This window comes from Aethalodelphis obliquidens, unplaced genomic scaffold (genome assembly GCF_003676395.1).
Source record: "Aethalodelphis obliquidens isolate GAN/ISIS:26980383/991018 unplaced genomic scaffold, ASM367639v1 scaffold37, whole genome shotgun sequence".
In the NCBI taxonomy this organism is placed as follows: domain Eukaryota; kingdom Metazoa; phylum Chordata; class Mammalia; order Artiodactyla; family Delphinidae; genus Aethalodelphis; species Aethalodelphis obliquidens.
This window is the reverse complement of record NW_020837981.1, coordinates 9,577,798-9,597,394: the sequence shown is the minus strand read 5'-3', so window position 1 is coordinate 9,597,394 and position 19,597 is coordinate 9,577,798. Positions and strand designations below refer to the sequence as shown.

The 19,597-nt window shown below is 42.6% G+C and overlaps 1 protein-coding gene across 2 annotated transcripts in view; it reads left to right on the top strand.

Moving 5' to 3' along the window:
• The window catches only part of LRMDA (leucine rich melanocyte differentiation associated), a 1,115,615-nt gene that overhangs the window by 266,406 nt on the left and 829,612 nt on the right, over nucleotides 1-19,597 (top strand). The window contains exon 1 of one of the 2 annotated variants that reach the window (XM_027129785.1): nucleotides 14,903-15,000. The exons of the other annotated variant lie outside the window; for it this stretch is intronic. Coding sequence (XP_026985586.1) covers nucleotides 14,951-15,000 — 50 coding nt within the window. The 5' untranslated portion in view covers nucleotides 14,903-14,950. Of the gene's footprint in view, nucleotides 1-14,902; nucleotides 15,001-19,597 lie in introns of those variants that run through there. 2 annotated transcript variants of the gene reach the window in all.

Genomic DNA, 19,597 nt, shown 5'->3' with positions numbered 1-19,597 from the left:
AATGATGGCATGTTGAGCAGAGTCACTAAAAGGAGGTGAAACCAGGAGGAACATCACAGAATGAAGTGTATACTGATGGATTTCTTCATAATGTATACCTCTCCTGTTTTGAGAAGGTGAGAGAAGTAGTGATTTGGTCTGGACAACGGTCTGTTTTTGTGTTTTATGGTGACTCAGCAGACAAAGACAAAGACTCAGCAGAAGGCAAAGTTTGGGTTGACATTTTTACTGGCTTTTGAAAAACTAGTTCAAGTTTATGCTTCAGACATTGGGGGCAGGTAGGTAGACTCGAGGTTCTTAGACAGGGATGGAAAAACTTCAGTACTTGTAATTGTTAACATGTATGAGGTTGTACTTTCCATATGATTTTCACTACAGACCCAGGTTGCACCTTCCTGTTAGAAGAATATTAATTGCTTTCTTATAGCCATGATTACGGACATAGGCATTTATCAGCAGGACTTGTGTTATAACTCAAAACCTGGGATTTTTGGCATTGGATTCTTAAATGGCTAATGTCTTTGGGAGACAAGGCAGAGGGTGGTGTGCCCGTGTGGCATCAGAATGATGCCTTCTTGCCCATATGGAGGACGCTTATCAGCATGATGATTTTGTGTGACCCTCATATTCCATTCCAAACTAAAAACAAAAACTCAAGGCAAGCTAATCTTCATTAGATGGCCATTATATACCAGGTGCATATGTGCACACCCCTATTCTCTATTTATAGTGTGTGTATATATGTGTGTATGTGTATGTATATACACATACGATATCTTTCTGTGTATATGTGGCATTTCTCGTTTGCTTCATAGCCTTATGAAATAGGTATTGTTGCATGGCTGACATCTGAGTGCATACTTTGGCTTACTCTGTGCTTATTGCTGTCTTAAGTGCTTTACATGAATTAACTCATTTCATCCTTACCATCATGCTGTGGAATAGATATTATTAGCCCCATTTTGAAAATGAGGAAACTGAGGTGTCTAGTCTGATATACCCAAGGTCACACAGCTAGGGTGTGATGGAACCAAGGTTCAAATCCAGGCAATCTGGCCTCAGAACTGGTGTTTGGACCACTCTGCTGCGCTGCTTTCCTCACCTTTCCTACCCCATTAATGAAGGGAGGAGTTACAGGGCAGTGGAATGCGATCCACACATGCAATCAGAAGATTGGATTCAAACTCTGGTTCTGAGGCCTACTCTTCAGGCTGTTGTAGGCAATTCCCTTCGCCTTTCTTTTCCTTTTTCTCCCTCCCTCCCTCCCTCCCTTCCTTATTTTTATTGGAGTATAGTTGATTTACAATTTTGTGTTAGTTTCTGCTGTACAGCAAAGTGAATCAGTTATATATACACATATATCCACTTTTTTTAGATTTCCCTTAGCCTTTCTTAGCTTCATTTTCCCCATCAGTATAAGAATACTCACCTTTAAACCAGAGGCCATAGTCCTTAGAGTGAAGAGCTTGTGCCCAAGGAATATTTCACAAGAATCATTGGCGTGCCAGAAGACAGTGTAATGAGAAAGGAATAAGGTGGATCAGTATTTTTTTAATTGAAGTATAGTTGATTTACAATGTTGTGTTAATTTCTGCTATACCGCAGAATGACTCAGTTATACACATATAGACATTCTTTTCTTATATTCTCTTCCATTATGGTTTATCACCGAATATTGAATATAGTTCCCTGTGCTCTATAGTAGGACTTGTTTATCCATCCTATATATAATAGTTTGCATCTGCTAACCCCAAACTCCCAGTCCTTCCCTCCCCCACTCCCCTCTCCCTTGGCAACCACAAGTCTGTTCTCTATGTTTGTGAGTCTGTTTCCGTTTTGTAGATAGGTTCATTTGTGCCATATTTTAGATTCCACATATAAGTGATATCTTATGGTATTTGTCTTTCTCTTTCTGACTTACTTCACTTCGTATGATAATCTCTAGTTGCATCCATGTTGCTGCAGATGGCATTATTTCATTCTTTTTTATGGCTGAGTAATATTCCATTGTATATATGTACCACATCTTCTTTATCCATTCATCTGTCGGTGGACATTTAGGTTGTTTCCATGTCTTGGCTATTGTGAATAGTGCTGCTGTGAACATAGGGGCACATGTATCTTTTTGAATTATAGTTTTGTTGGACCAGTATTTAATGTTCAGACTGAACTGGCACCCTCACTTGGTACAGGTGACCACCATGTGAGCAGTGTTACACACAGTAGGGGTGCTACCTATGACATCACCTGGGAATTCTCTTTGAAGAGCAGTTCATAGGGACATCTTCTCTTTTTTTGTTTTCAGCATTTTGCAAATCTTATTAGTCTCTGGCTACGGGATGTTAGTGATGTGGTTAACTTTATTTAAAAAAAAATTCTCAAATAAGAGAACCTTTGCATTATATTGATACTTCATTATAAGTTAGGGATTGAATACAAAAATCTTTGGTTCCAGCAGAGATTCCTTGATTTTGTCATGAGAATGAATTTGAGAGTTTAAAAAAATTATTGTAAATAAGAGTCCTCCATTTTTCTTTTACAAAAAATCAAGCCTTCTTAATTTTTTCATTCCTAATGCTTACCAGAGTATAAATCCTAACAGACTATGTTGGACAAAAAAGACACTTGAGAAAATGCTTTCTGAAAGAAACTCGTGCTATGGAGAGAACATTTCGGAAACAGATGTTTGGAAAGGTTTTCATCCTCATTTAACCTCATTGCTAAAAAGTGTCTAGGTGTATCATCTATAAAAATGCTCATCTTTGCATACTTTAAAATATTTGGAAAAAGAAGTTTCTAACCATTTAAAAAGTCTTCCCAAGAAGGAATTTTAGTGGGTTTTGAATTCACTGGTGAACTATATAAAATTGCCACACATTTTGCATAATCGACATTAAGGATTGCGGCAATTTACCCACTGAATTTAAACAACAGTCTGAGCATGACTGGTTAGTGAGATCGAAAAAGTTTCACGATTAAATAAACTCAGCCAGGGACTTCCCTGGTGGCGCAGCAGTTAAGAATCCGCCTGCCAATGCAGGGGACACGGGTTCAATCCCTGGTCCAGGAAGATCCCACGTGCTGCAGAGCAACTAAGCCCTGCACCACAAATACTGAGCCCGTGCTGTACAGCCCGTGAGCCACAACTACTGAGCCCACGTGCCACAACTACTGAAGCCCGCATGCCTAGAGCCCGTGTTCTGCAACAAGTGAAGCCACCACAATGAGAAGCCCATGCACCGCAACGAGGAGTGGCCCCCGCTCACTGCAACTAGAGAAAGCGTGCGTGCAGCAATGAAGACCCAACACAGCCAAAAGTAAATAAAGAATTAATTTATAAAAAATAAAAATAAGTAAATAAACCCAGCCAGTGATCTATTTCTTACATGTGTACTGTGGTCCTAAATAATAACCCCCTGAAAGTATCAGGTCCCAATTCCTGGAACCTGTGAATGTTACCTTATATAGAAAAACAGTCTTTGCAGATGTGATTAAAGATTCTGACATGAGAAGATTATCTAGGTGGGTCCTAATTGAAATCACGGGTGTCTTTCTTTATAAGAGAGAGGCAGAGAGAGATGTGACACAGACAGAAGAGGAAAAGGCAGTGGTGACCAGAGAGATGGGAGTGATGTGGTCACAAGCCAAGGAATGCCAGCAACCTTCAGAAGCTTGAAGTTTGAAGAGGTAAGGAACATACTCTCCCCTAGAGCCTTTGGAGAGAGTATGGCTGTGCTAATACCTTGATTTCAGCTCAGTGATATTTTTCAGCTCCCAGAACTAACAAAGAATAATTTTTTAAAATTCTACCAAGATGTTGGTAATTTGTTACAGTAGCCAGAGGAAACTAAGACATATACTTAAGTAATGTTTAGAACTGTAATTCATTTATTAAAATCAATTGTTACAATAAACTGAAATTAGAACTAAGCTTTTAAGTTTACTTTTTACAAGGTGTTAAGCCAGTATTTTTTTTTTTAATTATTTTTTTTATTACTTATTTTTGGCTGCATTGGGTCTTCGTTGCTGCACCCGGGCTTTCTCTAGTTGCGTCGAGCGGGGGCTGCTCTTCGTTGCGGTGCGCGGACTTCTCGTTGCGGCAACTTCGCTTGTTGTGGAGCACAGGCTCTAGGTGCATGGGTTTCAGCGTGTGTGTAGTTGTGGCGCACAGGCTTAGTTGCTCCGCGGCATGTGGGATCTTCCCGGACCAGAGCTCGAACCCGTGTCCCCTGCGTTGGTCTGTGATGGGGGTGGTGGTACGAAGGGGTTTGGAGGCAGTTGTGGGATGAGCCGTGGGACTATGCCAAGCTTTCCTGCAGTTCACCCAGTAAGGCAAGTAGCTTTATGCTTTTGCCTGAATGTGAGGGGCTCTGAGACTCTGCCAAAAGTAGAACACTAGAAAATTCATAAACACCAACTCCTCTTCCCTGTGAGGAATACTGGAAGAGAAGTAAAATTCATACACTAAACAGGTTGTTAGATCATCGAGGTGCTAACACCCATGATTGTAGGGAACAGGGATAAATTAAACTTCGACAGTCCTCAGACCTAGCTTTGGCCAATAGCTTCACTCTTCTTCCTGACCAAAGATGCAAGAGCAGCTTCTTTTACTCCGAGTGTTAGCAATAAACTACCTGGATTTGGAAGCGCTCTCTCTTCCGGCTCTTCTTTTGCTAGAGCTAATAACGACAAGAAAATAACCAGTGGGGTGGTGGGTGCTGACAAGTGATAATAAGAATTTCAGACCTGCTGTAATCCCTAGACCAGCTAAACTGCACCTGTGAAAAGGGGCGAAGACCCAACTAGCTGAATCACGAGTCTAGTCAGCTCTGTCTTTAAAATAAGAGTATAGGGGCTTCCCTCATGGTGCAGTGGTTAAGAATCTGCCTGCCAATACTGAGGACACGGGTTCAAGCCCTGGTCCAGGAAGATCCCACATGCTGCAGGGCAACTAAGCCCGTGCACCACAACTACACACACACTGAAGCCCACGTGCCTAGAGCCTGTGCTCCGCAACAAGAGAAGCTGCTGCAATGAGAAGCCCGCGCACCACAACGAAGAGGAGCCCCCGCTTGCTGCAAGTAGAGAAAGCCCGTGCATAGCAAAAAAGACCCAACACAGCCAGGAAAAAAAAAAAAAAAAAAAAGAGTATAGGTCAGTTCTTGAAATGTACTTATTGTGCAGTGGTGGTGATGGAGTAGGGGCTTTCTTTGTCATTGCTTGTAACACTAACACTGACCCTCACTGTCATTGTTCCCACTGCTCTCATAGCCTCCTAGGAGGGGAATTCCAGTAGTAACTGTTGCTGATATCTGATCCATTTTCCATACTGCTCCAGGTAATGCCACTCTCAGGTTTAAAATCTTCCAGTGGTCCCCCTTAGGTTCAGAACTCTTGCCATCGTTTGCGGGATTTTCTCCTCTTCTTCCCTAGCCTTCAGCCAAATCGTGTGCTGCTCTATTTGTTCTCTGCAGAGGATTCTCTTGTCTCAGGGCCTTTGCACACGCCTTTCGCATTGCCTTGACTCACCCCCGCCAATTTCACCTAGCTAACACCTTTGCATCTCTCAAGTCTCAGATTAAATGTCACTTCCTAAGGAAGGCCTGTCTTGAGTCCTGTTGACTAGTTTGGCTTCCCTTGCTGTATGTTCCCATAGCATCCTGAATGTCACCATTAGGGTAGTTACTTCACATGTAGTTAGTTATGTATGCAGTGTCTCCGGGCCCTGTAAGACCATCACCTCTGAGAGGTCACTGCATGGTACCAGGCATGTGATCTGTGCTCTGTCCCTATTTACTAGATGAGTGAAGCTTTTCAGGAGAGAAAGTGCTGAGTTATTTCTTACCCCCACAGCTAGCGTAGTGCCTGGCGCTCGGTAAATGTTGGTTGAACTCAGTGCAACAGAGAGGGAGTAGGCCAGGGCTTTAGGGGCTGTGACCTCGATGTGGGATACCAGGCCTCAGCCCCTCATTTCCCTTTATCCCATCCCAATGAGGCCCAGGTCTGAGTACCTGTAGAGGCAACTGGGGAAGATTGATGGTGGTCACGGGGTAGATCTGACATTAATTGGTCTTTTGGAAAGAAAAAAAATACAGATATACAGATTCATTAGTGACAAATACTTCTAGAAACAACGAGCTTAGAACATTTTATTGCCGTACTTCATTGCTGTGCTTCTGAGATGAAAAAGAGAAACTGAAAGGCAGAGGAGGCAGTTATCATGGCTACCTTTGCATTCTGTTAGCTGCCTTAGGTTTCTTAAAAGATTTCCATATGAATTGTGGTTATAGTGTTCAAGTGTATGTCTCGTTTTTGACCTGTGAGTGAGAAGAATCACTTTTGGGCCATGAAAATAAATACCCAGCTGACGATTAAGTGCAGAAATGGGTCTCAGATATCAGCCCCACCATCTGAAATGTAAATATCTCCTGAAATTCCTGCTTAAGAACAGATTTCACCTGCAAGTAGACTGTTATATCTTCCTGAAAAATATATACACCCTAGTGAGGGAATAAACACATCATTACACTTTCATGACAGATAAGCTCGGCTCTGTTCGGGTGTAAACTCATTTTTCTTGGATTGACCTTTAAATAGTATTGTGCTATTGTATGGGATTTAAATCAATAATTTTGTCAAAGCAAAATATACTGCAGGTTTTTTTTTTCTTTATCATTTAAACAGTTCTGTAAACTCTCAAGGAGTAATGGATCTCAACATGCTGTCCCCAGGAAGGAATAGGGGAGGAGGGGGCGCGGGGGCAGTGGAGGGTGGCAAACCACGTATAAAAACTCACTTAGCAGCAATGAAGCAGAAGCCGGGGATGGCTGCAGATCTGAGAGAGTTGCGTTTTCTCTTCCAGGAAGCTGAGATGGAGGTGCCAGTGTGGGCTGTAATTAGTGGTGTAATACCTTTTCTGCATTCCTGTTGCAAAGCGACAAAGTGTCCCAGGTGTGAGGAGGTTAAAATGAGAAGCACCCAGTAGTTATGAAGCAGCAATAATGAGTTTCCTTCTACTTACCATGGATTTGTGTGATATACAGCTTGCAATTAAGCATGGCTTGGTGATTCAGTGATTAATGTATATACAGCTCCTAAAGGAGGGAAGCCGCCCTCCCTTCCCATCCTTCATGATGTTTACAGCTGGGTACCTATTAACAGGAAGATGGAAAGGGCCATTTACAATTCAGTAACCTTTATGACAGTGAACTCTTTAATCAGCATTTTATTTCCTTTGTAACACTTTAGTCATCTACAAATGTCAGAATAAAATAGGGCCATGAAATATTTAGGATCAGCATGTGGAAATTGACTTCCCTTGATTTAAGCTGCTGTGTCTTTTCATTTTGTTGTTTTGGGAGCTTTTACTTTTATTGAAAGACAATTTATAACTAAATGCTCCCAACAGTGACTGGCATTAGGGTAGGAGGAATTTCAGAGCCAAGTTCTGGTTCTATAAAATGTGTTGATGCTTGCTATATTGGGTAATAAGTTATTCAAATAAAAACATTAGCAAAGGGTTTGCATTTCAGACCAGTATTTAGTAGAGGTACAGCAGACTCTGCAGAGTTTATGACAAAATACCCCGACATATTTCAGAAAGGTAATTAAGTATGAAGTACATCCATAATAATTTAAGTCAGTTATAGTGTGTACCTGAATTATGCATTATTGTCTCATGTTACTTTCTTAGTGGGATTCTGGGACTTTTTTACTTCAACAATAACCACCTTTCATCTTTCTTGTATTGTTGCCAATGTATGTGATATGTATTAGCAGAATTGCCATGTTATGTTAAAAGACCTTTAAACAGTGATATTGTATTAAATGATTGCATTATTATTTTTCACTTGCATCTTTTGTAAATGTTAACCCATTTTAAGCCAGGGAACCCAGATGTGTCTTAAATGATGTGTTTTAAAAATGAGTCTTGGACAGTGGCATCCTTTAAGGATTGGGCATGGTGCAGTGCTGCCCTGCCCCACTCCCCTGAAGGTTCCAGGTGACCATTTGTTGACCTGGGGATGAGCCTCAATTTAGGGAGCTAGTACTTCTTCAGGGGTAGTGAGAGAGTCTTGGTCTCATATGGACCATATAGGACCTCCTTTGATCCTTTTCTACAACATACAGGGAAGGCGGTACCTTTTTTTGTGCTGTGTGGAAACTGGTCATATACATCAGCATGGTGCAGTGCAAAGACCAGCAAACTGCCTGCCAGCCCCAGCCCTGACAGGAGCTCTGTGTCATGGACAAGTTCCTTACTTTTCTGGGCTCCAGTTTCCTCATCTGTAAACTGGACTGGTTTACCAGACTAGGTGTGCCTTCAAGGGAGCAGGGAGACAGGAGAGGGGAAGCGGGATACATGGAGAATCAGTTACGATCTTAACTTCAGACTGCTGTGAGTACAGGGTTTCTGTACCTACACTGCATAGACAGGAATCCTGGAGAGAATGCCTTTACCTGGATGATGGAAGGAGAACTGCTGGAGTTGGGGAAAGTCTCATCATCTCATGAATTCATTGCTGTTGTTGTTGCTACTGAATGAATTAAAGTATCCCTTGAAGCACTTCACACAGAACGAGGCATCCAGTGTTATTTTTCATTTTCTTTGTTTTCTTTTTTAGTAAATTTATTTATTTTATTTATTCATTTTTGGCTGCGTTGGGTCTTTGTTGCTGCGCACGGGCCTTCTCTAGCTGTGGCGAGCGGCGGCTACTCTTCGTTGTGGTGCGCGGACTTCTCATTGCAGTGGCTTGTCTTGCTGTGGAGCACGGGCTCTAGGTGTGCGGGCTTCAGTGTTTGTGGCGCAAGGGCTCAGTAGTTGTGGCTAGCGGGCTCTAGAGTGCAGGCTCAGTAGTTGTGGCACACGGGCTTAGTTGCTCTGTGGTATGTGGGATCTTCCTGGACCAGGGCTCGAACCCGTGTCCCCTGCATTGGCAGGCAGATTCTTAACCACTGCTTCACCAGGGAAGCCCTCAACTGTCTTCTTTTAATGAAATATCAGCCTACAGAGTGTCAGCAAGTTATTTGAGTTGGCATGTTAATGGAGAGAGTTGAGGTATTAATTTCCAACTTGAGAGTTTCCCCCATTGAATTCAGGGAATGAGATGCAGAAGAAGGAGACCCAGGGATTAGAAGTCTGACACTGGGCAAGGAAATGGGCTCAGGGCTCAGGATAATTACGGGACACCTTTTTCTCTGGTTTTCCACCTGGCTTCCTTGCCTGATGTTCAGCTGTCCTCAACAGCTCGCTTTTGAAATGGTTCTTTGGAACTCACATGGGCATTGGCAAGCAAGATGTTCTAAGGGGCTGCAGGAGGGGCTCCAAGCCCTCAGACTTTGAGGACTGGAGTTTCCTTATTAGAAGCGAGCTCCCTGGGAACACTGGGGGAGGGGCTGAGTGACGTCAGCGGCAAGGCTGGCCGTGCATGCATGGGTGCTGGTGAAGAGGTGGCTGTAGGGGTAGCTGGTGGCGTGTGGGGGGTTGCTGGGAAAGGACGGTGTGGGGGTGGTCCAGGAGAGCATTTCAAAGTGGCTTTTATTGAACCTTTTGCCCACCACCCCAAAGGAGGTGCCCACGGTGGTGCCTTGGATGACAGGAGGCATTGGGAGCTTGAAAAATCTCGGTGGCTGTAGTTTTGCTCCCGGTTTTCTGATTTTCAATTCATTTAAATTCTTGACTTTAAAAAAGCCTTTAAAAAATTACAACAGTGCTGTGAAACATAATCAGAGAAAGTTTGAAAAAAATGAATAAAAACAGTTGTCTATAGCTCTGCCACTTTAGCTAATAATGTACACGATTATTTATGTATATTCTCTGTCTTTTCCCAAAGGCATTATGCTGCTTGGTTAAAATGAGAGCCGAGGATTCATTTCGTGTCCTGCCTTTTTCATGTTGCATTAGTTCTAAGGCGTTTTGCACTGTGGCTTCATTGTCTTTGTAATCATCGTTTTTTGAAGACTGCATACTGTTCCATCGAACAAGCATTCCATGTTTAAAAAAAATAATTTTAAACATATTTGAAACCCCACTATGGGCTATTTCGTTTGCTCCCTTATTTGCTTGCTGTAATAACAATATAATGTATTGTCTTCATGCACATGGATTTCCCTTAGTTTGGTGTATTTCCTTAGGAATAGAGTTCCACGTCTAGAATTTTTAGGCTCAGGAGACTCTGTTGTATCACCTACCCACATATAGCTCAAAATCTCTTAAAAGCTTCAGCTGAGTTCCTTCCAAGTTCTAGCCTATGTATTTTCTGCAGGCTAAAATGATTTTCATAAGAAGCTTGTGTTTCTGTAGAGAATTTTGGATAGTTTGAAGGTTCATGAGGATCTTAAATTATGTGGATGATACCACTCATTTAAAATTCTGCTTTAGAAGAGGATAGAAAATTGGGGGAAAATAAACTGGAATGGGGACTGGATCTGTTGGCCATCCTAACTATGTTAGGAACTGCCAAGCACGTGATTGCATTTAATTTCAAAAAAACCCCTGGCCTGGGAATCAGTAGCGGAGGATACTGAAACTCAGTGAGGTTGTCCACGTTCTGTGGAGGCAGGGTTTGGACTCAGGTTCACCTGTCCAGGGTAGATGCTTTCTCTACTCTGCCATGAACCCTTTGTCTAAAATGTGGGGAGGTGCAGCCGTAGTGGGGACCCATGGCCATTTCCCCTTTGTAATACCAGAAACTCTTATTTTAGCCACTGGGACTTAGACCTTTGTACTGATTCCTGTGCCCTTTTTTAGATCCATCTTTTATGCGGTTCTCTCATATTACAAAACAGAGTTTTGCTTTAATGCCTAGGCGTGGTGGGGATTGATAGTGGGCTGGTTGAAAGGCAGCTGGCCTTCAAGGGTTCAATTCAAGGGTTGTTAGGATGGGGGTGAGTGAGGAAGTTGGGATCCCCAAACCCTTTTGGCCCTGTCAGATTTACTGTCTGTCTCTGTGCTTTCTTGAAGGCAGGGGAGGAGCTAGAGATGTGTCAGACAGGGAAAAGAGATGGCTTTGCTTGGAAAGCCAATTTGGGAACCATTGTAAGTGTAGAGCTCACCCAGACAGAGGGATGATCTGTAAGAACGGTTCAGGGTTCTTAGAGAAACTCTCTACCTGACCAGTTAGGAACAATAGGAAAATGGGGATGCTCAAGGTTAAGGGACAAGTTCAAGGTCATAACGCCCACGGATGCCAGGCAGATTTAGAAGCAGGGGTCTCTTATCATCACTACATTGAAGAGTCACTGAGAGAATGTAAATGAGAGGAGGTAACTAGGATGCCAAGTAGGGGGACAGGGGAATGGCTCTGTGACTCAGCTTTTCCTGTGCCTGGGCCCTGGCTGGCACTGTCTCCTTTCCTTTGACTCTGCACAGAGCTGGAATTACTATGGGGGCAGGGGTGGTTTCCTGCCACTGCCACTTGCTTGGATCTTAAATAAGATGGGAGGTGGACAGCGTGGGGAGGGGTTGGGGGCTGTGGCCACTGGTGTTAGGGTCCCAGCATCTCTGTGGCCCTGCCCTCTGCTTCCTGGTACCACCTTTAAACCGAAACCTGGTATTTCTCCCAGTTAGGGGTGGGCACAGGAGATGGGTTTCTGGATTTTTTTTTTTTCCATCCCCCGATGATGATTAGGACGTGTTAACCTGCATTCATTCATGATGCTTTGCCCCCTCTTGGTCAGGATTATTTAAATGTTTATCCTTCCCTCTTTCTTGACCTTTCTTGTTCAGTCTTAGTTCCCCGGTCCCGCTTGCTCTGTGTTTCATGAGCTTAGCAAAGCGTGGCCTCCAATTCCCTAGTTCTAGTGTTTTCACTTAAGATGAGGAGTGATGAGCCAAAGGTTTCGGGCTCAATCCTTGAGCAAAGGGCCGCTCTGACAGGGATTATTATTTATTTGTCATCTTGGATGTAATAAGCTGTAGGTACAGCTTCGAGAGCCCTTGATTTATTGCGCTGTCTACTGCCACTAGCGGGACGTCTGCTGCACCGTGCAGGATGAATACCACACTGTCAGCTCCGTCGATCTGTCTCCACCACTGTTCTCTCTCCTAACACGTTCCCATTTCATGCCAGAATACATAAACAATCTTTCATTATTTTGATGCCTTTTTCATATCTGTTCTTTACAGAACATAAAGTTTGAATTTATGGGTTTCCTTTACGTTATTTCAACACATTCCACCATTTTCCGGGTTTGTGGTTTAACTCTCAGAAATTGGCTGCCAGGTGATTTAGTTATTTTGGCTTTCTAGTTTTATAGTTATTTAATATCGCGATGCCAGATACTGAGAAAATGGAGTGCACGGGCAGCGAGGGGTTTGCAGTTGAGGCTGCTGTCATCAAGGCAGCGTGATCGTGGGGCATGAGGTGTGGGGCTTAAAAACACCGCACGGGAGATGGGAGACCATTTGCTTATTTTCTTTTTTTAAATGCCATCTCAAAACTATCATTTAGTTGATTGGCCGGCGCAAGTCCTTGATGGAGCCTGAGAGGAAAAAGGGAGCATCCCACCACTGTTTGGAATTAACAAGGTTTTCTAAACTGGTAGTCAAACACCCCACCCAGTTTTTTCTGCGTTTCACACAGCTCTCAGCATTCTTTATTTTCACCTATGCTTTCTCTTCTCTCTCTTTTCTGTGTTCATTCTCCCCCCGCCCCCCCCCCCCGCCTCCATTTTTGTTTTTGTGTTTCAGAGGCTCGGCCACGTGGCCTAATTTTTAAGAATTTTCCTGTTTTTACGTTCAGTTGCCCTAACTGGCAAAGGAGCTTGTAGTTGAAGGCATTTGCTTAAGAATAGGAAGTTGCTGCCTCTTTTTCCCTGGTAGAAGGACAAGCTTAGGAAATGGATCATATATCTGCTTATGTATTCGCCTATTTGCATTGTCCTGTCTGCATGGATTCCACCCACCCCTCCTACCCTGTGCTTTGAGTATTTCATCTCAAATTTCATCATCTTATTTTTAACCGAACTTAACAATTATATATGCATTCTCTAAATTGGACACCTTAATCTTTTTGTTAAAAAATAAAGTTTACCCCAGTTATTTTCCTTGAAATTAAAATTTCATAGAGGTAGCAGTAGAAGAAATTCATAGGGTAGGTTGAATTGATAATGTCTGTACTGGTGATGAGGAGATGTGTGCATGAGAATATGAGGGGCATGTATGTGTGCGTGTGCGCGTGTCTGTCTGCTCATAGGATATGGGTCGGTCTATGGAGGAGCCTGGTGAATTTCACTTTTCTTGGTGCTTCCTGACCAATATAAGCCATTGACAGGTGAGATAGTATTCCGGTCAAGGTCAGTTAAGTGCGCAGAAGTCATGACGTTTGGGAAGTTAGTCCTTTTCAGTGACAGTGCTGATTCGGGTTCTGGGGCTGAAATTCCGGCTCCTTTCGAGAAAGGTCTCTTGCACACGTGCTTAATTGCGTGTGTGTGTGTCCTTGCCCTTCCACGCGGCCCTTTAGGAGGAAGGGGCTCAAGGTGAGAGAGGCTCGGCAGTTGGGAAGTTGTTTTGAACCCTGCCTCCTCTCTGAAAGACACTAATGAACGTGGATTTGAATGCCATAAATGCAAGGTAATTTTGTCACTCCTCGCTTCCCTTGGCCACCTTCATTAGAGAAGCCGGGAATTTGCTTAGCCCAGATCGCGTTGTACAGGCCTGTTGTGGCTGGAAGGGAACCCTAGTTAATTAATATGAGGAATTTGTTTTGTGTCCCTGTTAAAAAAAAAAAAAAAAATACAGTGCAGGTTGGTGTTGTCAGCAGAAGCTGCTTGTCACTTTGACCTGTTCTGTTAAGTGTTTGATATGTTTTCTCAGAGTAATCTGTGAATAACATTATAGCGCAGCCAGAAGAGAAACCGAGGGAGCAATAGCAGAATTAATATCTGGGAGCGTTGATAATTATATATCAGAATCTAATTTTTAGCACAGAAAATGTGTTAATGACAGAGAGGAAAACAAAAACCACTAGCTTCTCCCAGCAGGCCCCAAAGTGTCATTTATTATTTCTCAGCTGGATATCTATCAAGTTTATGGGTTAATTTTTCTGTAGACTGTTATTTATGGGTTTTTGTTTGTTTTCAGCCATCATTACTAACAATACGGTTAATAGCAATCATTTGTTATCCAGCACTAGGCGTGATGCCTCAGATGAGAGCACTGAACTGAGAATACTCATTTGGTAGCTGAATAAGGCCCTGACAGGGCCCATTTATAACAAGCTCATTCTATAATGTCCATCCTATTAATAAAATTTTGTTGCTGTCTAATTAGAGATGTCTGATGTGTATAGTAGCACCGCAGAGGAGACTTTCTGCTGCTGCCTTTTTTTTCCTTCCCCTGGTCTCTTCTGTCACAGCCAAAGCCCATCTGGGCATGTGGGTTTGAGAAAAGGAATGAAGGAGCTGTGGGTGAAGTTTCTAGATTAGATGTGTGGTGACGGTGCAGAGTGAGATGGAAACACAGGGAGGTCTTGCAGCCTGGCCGGTGCTCCTCTTTTCTCTTCATGCTTTGGTTTTACCTGCCCCGGCTAGTAATTTGCGGTTCGCCTCCCAAATCCTCAGTGATACGAGGTGTGACCACAGGGTACTGTGATTGATTTCCTAACAAATGCAACAAAACTTGAACATCCAAGTGTGGGCGCTTGGCTCTTCCAAGTCATTGCCTTGCAAAGCAGCACATTCATTCCTAAGTCACTGTCATTTCTCGGCACCTTCTGGAAACTTCTTTTGGTTTGTTTGCAGAGGCAGCCTGTTTCATTCAATAAAAAAGTGAAGAGTCTCCCTAAGTAAGAATTTGGGATGATATATTAGAGTGTCAATCTCAGTATTTTGTGATTGCACTTTGGTTACAGAAACTGATTCGGTTTAGTCGTTAGAATCCCAGGGGATCTTTCAGGCTTTTTTTTTTTTTTTTTTCTTTAATTAGAAAGCAGCTTTGGGGCTAGGTGCCATGATGTGCCCAGCTGCTGGACAAAGAGTTGGAATTCCAACAGCTACTTGGTAAGTTCTGATGCCCTTTCTTAGCAGTGGTAGGATTTGGGGAAAGTTATTGAATGGCTGGGCCTCACCTTTCTCAGTTCCAAAAAGGCAGGTACTAGTCCCTGGAGAATGGATTGTTGCGAGGATTAAATAATACACCTTGTAGGTAGCAAGACCTCCCAAATGCCAGTTATGACTACCACCAGTTAGAATTCACTGTTTAGAACCCTATACAGAAGAACCTACTCCACTGTGGTCCTTTATTGTAAAGTCATTTTAAGCATAGTTGAATAAAATATTTTAGTAACTAATTTTTACTGCTCAGATTTCAAGTGAAATTTTGTTTCCCACTCGGAGGAATATTTAAAGACATGTGTAGCATTAAGAAGTTTTTTTTATCATCATCCCGATTATGGCTGATTGTGAAGTTTGCTCTGTTTAGGGGGAAGAACAACGAATTTAGAATTCAGGGAAGAAATAGTTTACTAATTTGGCAGGTGCTCCGAATTGTACACCTTTGAATTAAGAGCACACAATCAGGCAATACACTGAAGAATGTTTTAAAATAGTTTTGTTGCTAGGTAACTATTTTCCTCTTGAGTAAGCTTCTTCCCCCCCACCACCCATGAAATGTTTTGCAAATGATCTTTTGAATAAAAACGATCGTCTAATATTTTTTCCAAGCCTATCTGTTTGATTGTGAAGGTAAGACCATTTTTTAAAAAAACAGAGTGCTGTAAAATTCCCATCCTGAGCTGGCGATGAAACCACTGTGCAGAGTGGTGGCTGCACAGGCCTGGGTCTCTGCAGGTTTTTTTGCCCCTAAACTGCACCTGACTACAGCTTATCAGCCCTTAATTAGTGCTACATTTTCTCCCTGTGATTTCTATTGATGTACGGCACAGGAAGCTGGATTGAGCCTCCACCTGACTGGTGTGCAAATTGTTCTAGAAAATTCAGCAAACATCTCTCTCCATTATCCACCGCCCCCCACCCCCATCACCCCATCTCTTTCCTCCCCACCGTTTCTCTCTCCTTGTGTCTTCCTCGCTTCCATTTCCCTCAACAGAAAAGGTGAAAAGCAGGACGATAGGAATCAGGTTGAGTATTAGTGTTTTTGCTGGCCTGGCAATAGAAAACGACAGGCCGCCGCTGGGGCCCTCCGTCAGCAGATCAGGAAGCGGGGAGGCGGCAGGCGGGGGCTCCCCCGCGGCCTCGGGATGGCTGCACCGTGATGGCGAGCGAGCACCGATGAAGTCAGCACTGACAAAGTGAGGGGATTGATGGATGGACAAAGCAGGGAACTGGATGTGAGAATGGATGAGGGCAGAGGGGAAATTTAACACAGACAAACAGAATGAAAGACAGAGAGGAATTGCTTGCTGAAGGATGCCCGCCCTCAGCTCCCACAGCAATTTACTTACTGCTAACTGAACACCCAAGGATTGTTTGCATCTTTGCAGATTTTCCTACCAGCCTGGGCAGAGGGAGCTTGTAGATTCCAGCTCGTGTGTGCCAGGCTTTCTCTTTCAACCTCCCTCTATTCCTGTCCCCCCGCCCAGCTGCATTCACTCACACTCATTTAATTCAAACTGAGCGACTGATTATTTCCAATAAGTTCACACAGTGTTCCTGCAGAATAAATTTTCTTCTCTGCCATTATTTTAATGTTTCCACTAAATTTACCTTAATCAGTTATTGTTGCCTTAGTGTAGTATATAATAATATTTACCTGCTCCTTTTGAAAATGATGTTTCTCGAAGGAGATCTATTGTTGTTTGGTGAAGGTGTGTGGTAGCGATGATAATGTATGTCTCCTTTGTGCAGGAAAAACTTAGTGGCTTTCTATAATACCTTTATCCAGTCTGTATTAATTAATGAGGGACTCAATGTTTAATGCTTGTCACATTTTACTTTAAGGTAGCAAATATGCTCTAAGTCAAACCCCAAATATGTTAGGCAAAAAAAGAATTTATTAAGAGGGTAAATCTCACGTGAAGTGTTTTTACCACAATAAAATCAAATTTAAAAAAAGAAACAAGAAAAAAACTGGGAGAGAAAAGAAATGCATCTTTTTTTCTCCCTAAGAAAAATGTGTAGTGTTGCATGTGTTACAATAGGTTTACTATTTGTAAATCACCATTTCAAAAAGTAAGAGTCTGTGAGCAAAAAACTATTTGAGGTTTTTTAAAAAAATAATGCAATCGATGATTGTATGAAGCCATAGAAGGTAAGTCAGATTACTGTAATTGAATACCATCCTCAAATGTATGTTCAGGACTTTGTTTCCTTGTATGAATAAAGAAAATGATTTTCAGAGACCAGTTGACTTAGGAGTCTTGGATAAGAATTACTGATATTAAAATTCCAAAAGAGAAACCTACACAAGACACACAAATTGTTGGGAAAGTGAAAAGGTGACTTATCCCAGACTTAATACAGTCCAGCCTTTAGTGTGGAGTTACAAAATGAGCCACTATATTTCTGGTACATTCAAGGAAGCGGGGGCTTTATGGGAAGTCTCTTTTTCATTTTGGAATATATTGAAGGAAACTTTGTATTTCAGAATTGATGCTGATAGGTGTCATAGTTCCTTTATCCACTTTCCATCCAAAAGGAAAAAGTTTGTTTTCTCCTTCTCCCCTACCTCCATTCCTCTCTCCCTGTCCCCTCAAAGAAATGGCCTGGAGAGAAGTCTTTGCATTTTTGGGGGGGACTATATATTTCAACAATTTTTTTTTCCCTTACGGGTACTGATTTACATGTCCACACACCTGGTATTGAGGCCAATCTCTTTCTTGTAACATACCTCTGGAGTGCATGTATTCCTCTCTTCAGATTCCACAAAGACTAAAAGTATGAAGCCGCAACAGAGTTCTGAGAACCTTTGGCCCTTGAAGGACTCCAGAATGCTGTATCAGCTGCCTTCAGAATTAAAGCAAGGTCTTGGGAGAAGGCTGTTGACTTGCTAGAAATGATGAATAGGAGTTTTGAAAAGATGAAATTAATAAGTTGTCTGTTGCACAGAGCTCCACGAGACATGTTTTCAGGTGTGGCATAGACTATCAGTCCAGTGTTCAAAAGTAGATTTGTCCTTGTGTTCATTCCCTGTACAGACTAAAGGCTGTGGTCGTCTAGAAGCCACACCATCCTCAGGTGCACATCCAGCATCATTTTGGAATAATAGGAGTGCAGAGCTGGCTACCTGCTTGGAGATTATATCATATATTAATCCTGGTATTGAGTAATTTTTCAAAGGTTGAAAAATGTGACAGGTGATGAAATTAAGTTTACTAAAGGTGGCTCACACATGGCCCAGAGATACACATGGCTTAAGGGAACAGGTCACACAGGGTTCTGATTCTTTTTGTAATATAAAAACCTGGGGTCTCTGAGGCAATGCTGGGAAATTTTTGGAGGAAGGATGGTAACTCTTTTTTTTATGTGGATCCCTGATTGGTGAAGGCAGACTAAGGGGAATTGGTTTCTTTTTGCCATTATTGGGCATTTTGTAGCTTCCATGATTTTCGCATCCTATTTACCAGCACGTGTTATAAGAATCACTACACCTGTGGTTCCTAGAAGCAGGATATAGGTGCCTGAGCCCCCTCTGAGAGATTCTGATGGAGTAGGTTGGGGTGAGATCTGTGCCGAGAATTCTGCCAGGTGGTCCAGAGACATTATACCTTTCCCCTCTGTGTCCCTTTGCAGTCCATTTGGATATTTCTGATGCATCCCTCCAAATATTTTGAACCTTTGAGTTGGATGAGTAATAAACAAAAGAAGGGTTACTCACTTTTGTCTTATACCTCTCAATTTATTTCAACATTTTTTCCGCCCTAGTTCTATATACAATATACGTTGACTGTAGGGAGTTTGAAAAAATAAGAATTTGGAAGAAAAAAATTATCTGTAATTCCACCACCCAGAGGTTAACCATTGTTAATATTTGTTGTACCTGTTGCAACCTTTTTAGAAAAAAACATACAAATTACATTTTGGAAAACTAGGATCATTTCATAATTTTTGCAACTTTTACGTGTATCAATATGTATTTTGAGCATATTCTCATGTTATTAATAATTCTGAAACATTCTGGTTATTGGAGGCACAGGGTATTTGGTCAAGTTTTCTTTGCAAGTCTCTTTTTTTTTTGCGGTACGCGGGCCTCTCACCTCTGTGGCGTCTCCCATTGCGGAGCACAGGCTCCGGACGCGCAGGCTCATCGGCCATGGCTCACGGGCCCAGCCGCTCCGCGGCATGTGGGATCTTCCCGGATCGGGTCACGAACCCGTGTCCCCTGCGTCGGCAGGCGGACTCTCAACCACTGCGCCACTAGGGAAGCCCTGCAAGTCTCTTATAGTTGGGCGTGTAGGCTGCTTTCCCCCCTATAACTGTGATGAACTTTGATCTAATTTGCAATTGATGACAATTTGATTATTATTTTTTAAAGTTAAATTGCCTTTTCTTCCTCCCTCTCATCTATCCATCCGTCTGTCCATCCACTCCTGGTTTATGAACACTTGATTTATTATGGTTTCAGAAGACCAGTGTCTGCCCTATATGAATGGCTTTTTCCTAGAGCCTGAGAGAGTATAAATTGTTCATTAAGCCACTG